General features: G+C 41.2%; 1 protein-coding gene across 1 annotated transcript; it reads right to left on the bottom strand.

Moving 5' to 3' along the window:
• Window positions 1–7,812: 7,812 nt before the first annotated feature.
• LOC139412588 (delayed-rectifier potassium channel regulatory subunit KCNS2) lies at window positions 7,813–9,928 on the bottom strand. Its single transcript, XM_071159299.1, has 2 exons — window positions 8,864–9,928; window positions 7,813–8,397 (listed from the first exon to the last, which is right to left on the bottom strand). Exons 1-2 carry the CDS (start codon window positions 9,827–9,829, stop codon window positions 7,813–7,815), a joined length of 1,551 nt encoding a protein of 516 aa, XP_071015400.1. The 5' UTR covers window positions 9,830–9,928.
• Between the last annotated feature and the right edge of the window lie 460 nt (window positions 9,929–10,388).

Here is a 10,388-nt window from a genome sequence, read left to right as displayed (position 1 = left end):
TTATTTGCGTTGCTTGTAACTTATTTTTTAAAACGTATTCTGTACATAATGTTGTTGCTAATGTCTTTTATAACCGAAGACTAACTTCTGGACATCAGAACAGCGATTACTCACCATGAACTGAAATAAGCTTTTTTTTCCTTTAACTTCTTCGGGATAATGGGCAGCATTTTCACTTTTGGATGAATAGTGTGCCCAAATTCAACTGCCTGCTACTCATCCCCAGAATATAAGATATGCATATTATTAGTAGATTTGGAACGAAAACACTCTGAAGTTTCGAAAAATGTTTGAATCATGTCTGTGAGTATAACAGAACTTATTTAGAAGGCGAAACCCCGATGACAAACCATTCAGATTAAAAAAAATTGAGGTCACTGTCTTTTCAATGGGTTTTCATGGGGAATCCTGATTTCTAATCGACTTTCCTGCAGTTCCTACCGCTTCCACTGGATGTCACCAGTCTGTACAAAATTGGTTGAGGTTTTTCCTTTGTGTAATGAAGAAGTAGCACAGCTCAGAACGAGATTCACTTCATGTGTACTTTTTGATAGAGGCGCGTGACCAGAAAAGTAGCGTCAGTTTGTATTCCTCCTGTATTGAACACAGATCATCCCGTCTTCAATTTGATCGATTATTAACGTTTAAAAATACCTAAAGTTGTATTAAAAAAGTAGTTTGAAATGTTTTGGCAAAGTTTCATGTAACTTTTGAGATATTTTGTAGTGACGTTGCGCAATTTGGAAGCGGTGTTTTTTTGATCAAACACGCCAAATAAATGGACATTTTGCATATATATGGACGGAATTAATCGAACAAAAGGACCATTTGTGATGTTTATGGGACATATTGGAGTGCCAACAAAAGAAGTTCGTCAAAGGTAAGGCATTTTATTTCTGCGTTTTGTGTCACGCCTGCAGGGTTGAAATATGCTACTCTCTCATTGTTTACTGTTGTACTATCATCAGATAATAGCATCTTATGATTTTGCCGAAAAGCCTTTTTGAAATCTGACATGTTGGCTGGATTTACAACAAGTGTAGCTTTAATTTGCTGTCTTGCATGTTTATTTAATGAAAGTTAGATTTTTATAGTAATTTATTTGAATTTTGCGCTCTGCATTTCCCTGGCTTTTGGCCAGGTGGGTGTCCCAGAGAGGTCTTAACGAGTCATGAAGGCCATACTGCTTTACGGGAACAGGCCCAAATCCCTGTCATTTGCATAAGAGAAGACAGGGGAAAAGAGGACGGAAGTCGGGCTGCCTTCTGAGAATTCATAGGGGATCGAATAAACCCCCACTGCTTTCCGTTCTACTAGCTAACATGCAATCATTGCAACAAAAAAAGATCGACGACCTACGAGGTAAGATTAAACTACCAACGGGACATTTAAAAACTGTAATATCTTATGCTTCACGGAGTCGTGACTGAACGACGACCTTATCAACATACAGCTGGCTGGTTATACGCTGTATCGGCAGGATAGAACAGCAGCGTCTGGTAAGTGGTGGACTATGTTAATTTGTAAACAACAGCTGGTGCACAATATCTAAGGAATTATTGAGGTTTTGCTTGCCTGAGGTAGAGTATCTCATAAGCTGTAAACCACACTAAATACAGAGAGAATGAACGGCATTCTCACATAGGTGTTTTTTTGTCCAGGTGGGAAAGGGCAGTGTGTGTTACGATTGAGATTGCGTCACTTGCAGATCTGTTGGGGCGGTATGCGAATTGGAGTGGGTCTAGGGCTTCCAGGATGATGGTGTGGATGTGAGCCATGACCAGCCTTTCAAAGCACTTCATGTCTACCGACTTGAGTGCTACAGGGCGGTAATAATTTAGGCAAGTTACCTTCGCTTCCTTGGGCACAGGGACTATGGTGGTCTGCTTGAAACATGTAGGTATTACAGACTCGGTCAGGGAGAGGTTGAAATGTCAATGAAGACACTTGCCAGTTTGTCCGCGCATGCTTTGAGTACACATCCTGGTAATCCATCTGGCCGGAACAGCTGGTGCTCTCATGCATGCTTCAGTGTTGCTTGCCTAGAAGCGAGCATAAAAGGCATTTAGGTCGTCTGGTAGGCTCGGATCCCCGGATCCCCGCGGCCTTTTCCCCTTTGTAGTTCGTAATGGTTTTCAAGCCCTGCCACATCCGACGAGTGTTGGAGCCGGTGTAGTAGGATTAAATCTTAATCCTGTATTGACGCTTTGCCTATTTGATGGTTTGTCTGAGGCCTTTGCAGGATTTCATTTTATTTTCCAATGATTGCACGTTGGTCAATAGAACAGATGATAGTGGAGGTTTACTCACTCATCCACGAATTCTCAGAAGGCAGGCCGACCTCTGCCCCCTTTTCTCCGTTTTTTCTTCACGCAAATGACGGGGCTTGTTCTCAAAAAGCAGTATGTTCTTTGCGTCGGACTTGTCAAAAAAAAAATGTGGGTCCAGTTCAAGGTGAGTAATTGTTGTTTTGTTGTCCAGAAGCTCTTTTCGGTCATAAGAGACGGTAGCAGCAACATTATGTACAAAATAAGTAAAGAAATAAGTTAGAAACAATGCAGAAAAACGAACAAAATAGCACAGTTGGTTAGGAGACCGTAAAACGGCAGCTATCCCCTCCGGCACTATTCTTCGCCTGTATCCAATAATTCTGAGCGAGAATGTCAGGCCATCCATTCAAAAGCTGGAGCACAGCTGGGACATGCAGCAAAACAATGATCCAAAACACACAAGCAAGTTTAGAACAGAATGTCTGAAAAGCAACACATTTAAAGTTTTGGAATGGCCTAGTCAAAGTTCAGACCTAAACCCTATTTGAGATGTTGTGGCAGGACCTGAAATGAGCAGTTCATGCTCAAAAACCCTAAAATGTCTCTGAGTTAAAGCATTTCTGAATGAAAAATTCCTCCACTGTGATGTGAGAGACTGATAAACAACTACAGAAAGTTGAAAATTTGGTTGGAGTCATTGCAGCTAAAGGTGGCAAAACCAGTTATTGATTGTAAATGGGGCAATTACTTTTTCACACAGGGGCGTTGGGTTTTGCATAACTTTGTTTATCAAATAAATGAAATAACCATCAGAATGTTGTGTTATTTGTTTGCTCAGGTTCCCTTTTTCTAATATTAGGTGTTGGTTGAAGATCTAAAAACATTCAGTGTCAAAATAGAGAAATCAGTGGGGGCAAATACTTTTTCACACCGCTATAACTCTTCAAACCTTTAAAATATCCCTCAGTCTAAACCTGCTCTGCTATTATGTTATTATGATTATGTTTATTTGAGATTTATCACATTGTTACAGCCATTTCTTTGTGAGTAACGTTCTATAGGCAGGCTAATGTTTTTGTCTCTTATATTGAAACGCATTCTTTGAAGTTGTAATCTCTGGAAAGCATTCCAGCACTGTAATATGAATTAAGAACTGGTGTGTACTCTAAAGTCTCCACGGGTCCTTAAATTTAGTTTTCATTTCAAGAAAATTGTTTTGAAATGTTAATTCCTTAAATCATGCAGTGGAAGTCATGCATGTGTTAAATATTAGTGTTTGATTTGTGTATTGTTTCTCAAATGATTGCCTCGCCTGGTTCACCAACTACTTCTCTGATAGAGTTCAGTGTGTCAAATCAGAGGGTCTGTTGTCCGGGCCTCTGGCAGTCTCTATGGGGGTGCCACAGGGTTCAATTCTTGGACCGACTGTCTTCTCTGTATACATCAATGATGTCGCTCTTGCTGCTGGTGAGTTTCTGATCCACCTCTACGCAGACGACACCATACTGTATACTTCTGGCCCTTCTTTGGACACTGTGTTAACAACCCTCCAGGCGAGCTTCAATGCCATACAACTCTCCAATTACTCTTAAATACAAGTAAAACTAAATGCATGCTCTTCAACCGATCGCTGCCTGCACCTGCCCACCTGTCCAACATCACTACTCTGGATTGCTCTGACTTAGAATATGTGGACAACTACAAATACCTAGGTGTCTGGTTAGACTGTAAACTCTCCTTACAGACTCACATCAAACATCTCCAATCCAAAGTTAAATCTAGAATTGGCTTCCTATTTCGCAACAAAGCATCCTTCACTCATGCTGCCAAACATACCCTTGTAAAACTGACCATCCTATCAATCCTCGATCCTCAATCATTTACAAAATAGCCTCTAATACCCTACTCAATAAATTGGATGCAGTTTATCACAGTGCCATTCGTTTTGTCACCAAAGCCTCATATACTACCCACCACTGCGACCTGTATGATCTCGTTGGCTGGCCCTCGCTTCATACTCTTCGCCAAACCCACTGGCTCCAGGTCATCTACAAGACCCTGCTAGGTAAAGTACCCCTTATCTCAGCTCGCTGGTCACCATAGCAGCACCCACCTGTAGCACGCGCTCCAGCAGGTATATCTCTCTGGTCACCCCCAAAACCAATTCTTCCTTTGGCCGCCTCTCCTTCCAGTTCTCTGCTGCCAATGACTGGAACGAACTACAAAAAACTCTGAAACTGGAAAAACTTATCTCCCTCACTAGCTTTAAGCACCAGCTGTCAGAGCAGCTCACAGATCACTGCACCTGTACATAGCCCATCTATAGTTTAGCCCAAACTACCTCTTTCCCTACTGTATTTATTAATTTGCTCCTTTGCACACCATTATTTCTATCTCTACTTTGCACATTCTTCCACTGCAAATCAACCATTCAAGTGTTTATACTTGCTATATTGTATTTACTTCGCCACCATGGCCTTTTTTTGCCTTTACCTCCCTTATCTCACCTCACTTGCTCACATTGTATATAGACTTATTTTTCTACTGTATTATTGACTGTATGTTTGTTTTACTCCATGTGTAACTCTGTGTTGCTGTATGTGTCGAACTGCTTTGCTTTATCTTGGCCAGGTCGCAATTGTAAACGAGAACTTGTTCTCAACTTGCCTACCTGGTTAAATAAAGGTGAAATAAATGTTGGAACCAGTGTACTTTTATGAGTGTTTGGGATGTCATATATTGATAATATTGATTTAGGTTTCATGTACACACTACCAATTTCATTTTCTTGTTAAGAGAAAAATACTGGTACTTAAATAGAATCCTAAAATCCTTCATAAACATAAAAGGTGAAGGTTGTTTCCTATCCTTTATTTCTTGTCATTTCATCCTGTGTTTTATTTGCTAAAATAGCAGGGATGCATTTTTAATAGGGTCACTCTGAATTTGAGCCTTGTCTCCTTCAAGATGTCTGGAGCATTGGTGTCTATTTCAGCCTGTGTCTGTGTGTTTGTGTTTGTAGAAGTTATTCCTAATATGCTTTTGCAGTTACATAACTACGTACAAAACTATTTCGACCTTTATAAGCAATGCTCAACAGCAGGTTTTATATTGCATTTATTCATTTGAAATGCATTGACTTTCAAAGCTTTCAATATCTTCACTTTCTTATGACCACTCATAGATGACTTGCATTGCACCATGAACAGCAAATCATATCAAGTGGCCACAATGAAACATCTCAATTTGGTTTAATGAACAAAGCTCTGTGTAACAGTTCAAGTAAACGACTAGAAAACATGGATGGGCATGTGAAGGGTGTGAGAGCAGTAGAAGATGAAAAGCAACAGGAAATGTTGTATATTAATTTAAAAAGGAAGTTTTGTTAAAGTCATTTCAGCAACCAGAAAAAATACATATGGTTTTATCTCAATATCAAATCTTTTCAATTAATGAAGTACCTTACTGTGATTGTTTTCAATTAAAATGGTCCAACAGAAACAAAAATAGCTTCTTAAAAAGAGCAATTTCTCAAGCAATAATTTACTTAGGACTGTCTGGCAGCAACCTATGTTTTGTGATAATTGCGTTGTTTGTTCTATAACCTGTTAATTCATATGCCTTGTGACCGTGATATACAGTATAGGCCTAAAGGCCGCGACAATAAGAAGACACAGTGGTAGAATAAATTCAGCATGGTCAAGCAAGTTAATGTTTCTGTCATTTTGACATCTTCTCAACCAAACAAGAAAATTATGTCATGTTCCCAATTTTGACTGCTGGGAGAAGCAGCCAGACTTGAAGCATGACATTGATTAACATACGCAACAAATAGTGTCCTATGGCACATTGTTGTGCAAGACATTTGGATGAGGAGTCAAGTTCACAAAATGATTGATGAATATTTCCAGCAGAGTCACCGGCCATGTCTGAAAGTATTACCTTATCATAAGAGAGAAATTTAACATGGTAAATTATAGTTGCCAAAATGATTGAAAATAATGCAAAGAAAATGACAAGTACTGTAGACTACTACTTTGCCTTACAAGATGTTGGTCTTTAAGTAGAGTCGACAAGGTTGCTGTGGGGGAAGGATCTGTTTTCAATCAGGTGAATGATTCCCTTAATGTTCCAGGAGCTAAGCTTGTGTTACATTTAATGGATTCTGACACATGACAAACTTTCCGGAAAGATGGGTACTCCAAGCAGGCCAGTCTGCAGTCAGCAGGCATTAGTACAGTATTAGTACAGTACAGCACTGTATGTGGATTGCAACACTCAACCGTACAGCAGGGCCATTACTTCCCACCTTACCTAACATAACAGGCGTAAAAAGACGCCTGATCCCTGGAAACATCTGCGTTCTGCCGACCTTGCGGAGAATGCCTCCCACAATGTTGATTTTGAGAACATGCAGTGTCCAGACATTTTTACACACTTTATACACTCAAAACTTGCTCTAGCTGTGGCAATACTGTATGCATTCTCTAAAAAAGGGGAAATTGTTAGGATTGTCTAAAGCTGCATGTTATAATAAGTGTTTGCTGTGTCATACATTCATTTGTTTTGAGCAAGACAATTTATTTGTATAATTTTCCTCTTTCATCTAAATGCAGCACTGGCTACTGTCAGTTAGGTGATGTCAGTGCACAACTGCTTAACTCTTCCAAGTTCCAACCTATAGAGTAGATATAGACCTAGGCTAGGATTTCAACTGTATTGCTTTGCAAAGGAAAGAAACCCACCCATCAGTACTGTGGACCTACACATGCATTGCCACAGTTTAAGTGTATACAATACCATAGGGATATTCTCCACTCATCAAGCACACAGCCTTGCTCCCTGTTAGCATTGATACACAGTGGAGGAGTTACTGTACATACATATGGGGCTAAGATTTAGGATTCATGGAGTGTATGGAGGGCTGATGGAAGCGAAGCACTATAAGAGAAGATGGAAAGTAAAGAAAGACATTTGTGAAGCTCGAGGAAACACTGGCATGAGACTGTCCTGATATGCTTCATTCAACAGTCTACAGTCTGAAATCGTAGCGCAGTGTTGCAATATAGCTGCTTTTGTCAATCATACATGTACAGCTAACTTCCTAAGTGGCTGTGGGCACTAACAATGCTTCTGTGTACCCTCTTTTCTATTTTGTAATAGGAGACCCTCACAAATATGAAGAGGAAGTAGGCATTCCAACAAGGAATACATGGTATAATTTGGTATTAAGTTGTGATTAAAAGTATACAGTAACAGAACACTGCACAACTTCAGAATGGGGTGTTGATGGAGCATATCAAAATTAATCTCTGTTCTGTACAGGGCAAGCAGAAGACACCATAGGAACTAGTGGAGGCTTGATATTAGCTTCATTACAATGGCATTAGTTCCCATTAACAGTGTCACAATTTTGGATTCAGGAAGAGTTCCTTCAAACCCAGAGACAGCACAGTGCTGAATCAATACCTTATGGTAACACCAAACCGAACAGAGAACATGGGGTGCTTATAATTAATTTCAGTTCATGTATATACTGTGTTTACTTTCCCTGTAATAATTCTTCTGTCATCTGTCCTGTGTTTATGGTGAAGCACTCAGAGTTGAAGAACTCTTTCCTCCTCGCCAACGGGCTGGACCTCTCCATAGGCAGCGGTGGATGATCAACATAGCTATAATTTACCACTCCTCTATCATCTTCATCCTCATCCAGCTCCTCCAGACACTGGCTATCCCTATCCAAACCCCCATTCTCATCCTCTTCCTCCTGCACATTGTCACTGCACACTTTGACCTTCTTCTTGTTGCTGTTTCTCACCGAGGCTTCCAGGGCCTTCTGCTTGCGGTAGAAGTGAGAGAACTTGTTGAAGATGATAGTGATGGGCAGGGCCACCACCAGGGTCCCACCCAGGATGCAGCCACTGGCCGCCAGCTTGCCGGCCACCGTGACGGGCACCACATCGCCGTAGCCCACGGTGGTCATGCTGACAGTGCCCCACCACCAGCAGGCAGGAATGGTATCCAGCCCCACGTCCTCCTCATACTCTGCAGTATAGGCAAAGCCAGAGAACACGCACACACCCACGCCCAGGTACAGCAGCAGGATGCCAACCTCCCTGTAACTGTGCTACAGAGACACACAGTGGCAGATAAACACAATATGTCAGAGTGGGTATGTGATATAAATTCCATTAAATTCAGAAATTCTTCTATTTGTGATCATTTGCATGTTATATTAGATTATGACTTTATTTTGTAAGACAATACAGGTGAGGATTGGGTGGTGAATGATTTGGGAATTGAATGCCCTGTAATACACTTCTCCAAATGGATCAGAGATAAAGGCAGTGCCTTCCAAGATTACCCCTGTTCAGTTTCTAGTTTGAATTATGCAATTTGTGATACAAAATAGGCCTAAAAAACTGAACAGACAGCTCAAACACAGAGCTGTCTGTTCAGTTTTTTAGGCCTAACACTATCAACACAGATTGACTCACAATTATAACGTCATGTTCTGTATGAAAATGTATGATAGATGTGATATGATACTTTCACATATAATGGGGTAGTGTAGTTGTAGTGGTATGGCTCACCCTTAGCGTTGCTCCCAAAGACCTGAGGCCTGTTGAATGTCTGGCCAGCTTCAGAACCCTGAATAACCTCATGAGGCGGAACACCTGCACCAATTTGCCCAGGTTCCCCAGCTCTGATTCACTGCCCAACGCCAGGTCAATAGGCAGCGTGATATAGATGGGCAACACCGACACAATGTCGATTATGTTAAGCGGGTGGCGGAAGAACTTTCTCCTGTTGGGCGCCAAAAGCATCCGCGTCACTACCTCAAAGGTGAACCAGCAGATGCAGAAGAACTCCAGCGCTTGCAGGGTCGGCTCCTCCACTTGTTTGCCATCCTCGTCAAAGTGCTGGTACTCTGGAAGGCTGTTAATGCACATGATGGATATGGAGGTCAGAACCACAACTATGGAGAGAAAGCTGAAAAGCTTACTGGGAATGGAGTAGCCCGGGTTCTCCAGAGTCAGCCACAGGTACTTCCGGGCGTTTCCACAGCGCATTTCCTGGAAGTGCTGGATGTCCTTGTTCAGGTCTGAGATCTCATCCACAGAAGTGTCCACACTGCTAACATCACTCTCCTCATCCCAGCTCTTGTGGCGGCTCTCTAGTTTGCGATCATGGTAACGGTAGCTACAGCAGCTGTCCAGGAAGAACTCATTGATTCCCCAGTATTCAATTTCCTGGCAGAAAGAGAAGATGCACAGTTCCTCCATGATGTGGAGTTTGCCGGTCTGGTAGAATTGCAGCACGTAAGGGAAGAGTCCCGGGTTGCGGTCAAAGTAAAACTCCTTTTGTTGAGCGTCGTAATCGTCGCAAACTTGCAATATGGCCTCCTCGGACTCGCAGGCCAGCAGGCGTCCCAGACGTGTATCGGGGAAATTACTTAGAGTGCTCGAGAACAGGCTGCGCTTCAGGCCTCCAACATTGATGTGCACCAGGATATCCTCAGCGTCCTGGACCCAGGCTCGGAGACTCTCTTTTACCATGTTGCCACCTCACTAAAAGATAAAAGGTAATTATGAAGATTCACCATAAAATAATAGAAGGCTATTTACTAAACTATCAACAACATTGACATCTACCAATAAAATATATGTTCACTAGAGTGGTGACTATGAAAGGTTTGCAATTACATTTCAACACCTACATAACAAAGACAATACTAAAACATGAGGTTTGTGGCAGAACATTACGATAATGCCATTTCAATAACATAATGATAATATTTTGCCCAAAGACCAGAAGAATCTGGTTCAAATAATTATCATATCGAGCATCCCACTGGGAAAAAACTGGTTGAATCGACATTGTTTCAATGTAATTTGTCAATGTGTATTGTGACAAGGAATCTACATGAAAAATACATTGAATTTGAAAAAGTTATCAACTGTTGTTTTGAGGGTGAAAATCCAACCACAGGATTGTCATCATGGTAATCAAATTTAAACATAGACACACCTTCTATAAAAACATGTTCAATTTCTGCCTTTAAAACTATGTCAAATCTTCAACTTTCTTTCCACTATCAGAAAAAAAACTCTAAGG

The sequence above is a fragment of the Oncorhynchus clarkii genome, chromosome 7 (genome assembly GCF_045791955.1).
Source record: "Oncorhynchus clarkii lewisi isolate Uvic-CL-2024 chromosome 7, UVic_Ocla_1.0, whole genome shotgun sequence".
Classification (NCBI taxonomy): domain Eukaryota; kingdom Metazoa; phylum Chordata; class Actinopteri; order Salmoniformes; family Salmonidae; genus Oncorhynchus; species Oncorhynchus clarkii.
The sequence above is the reverse complement of the archived record's forward strand: the minus strand, read 5'-3'. Positions and strand labels throughout refer to the sequence as shown.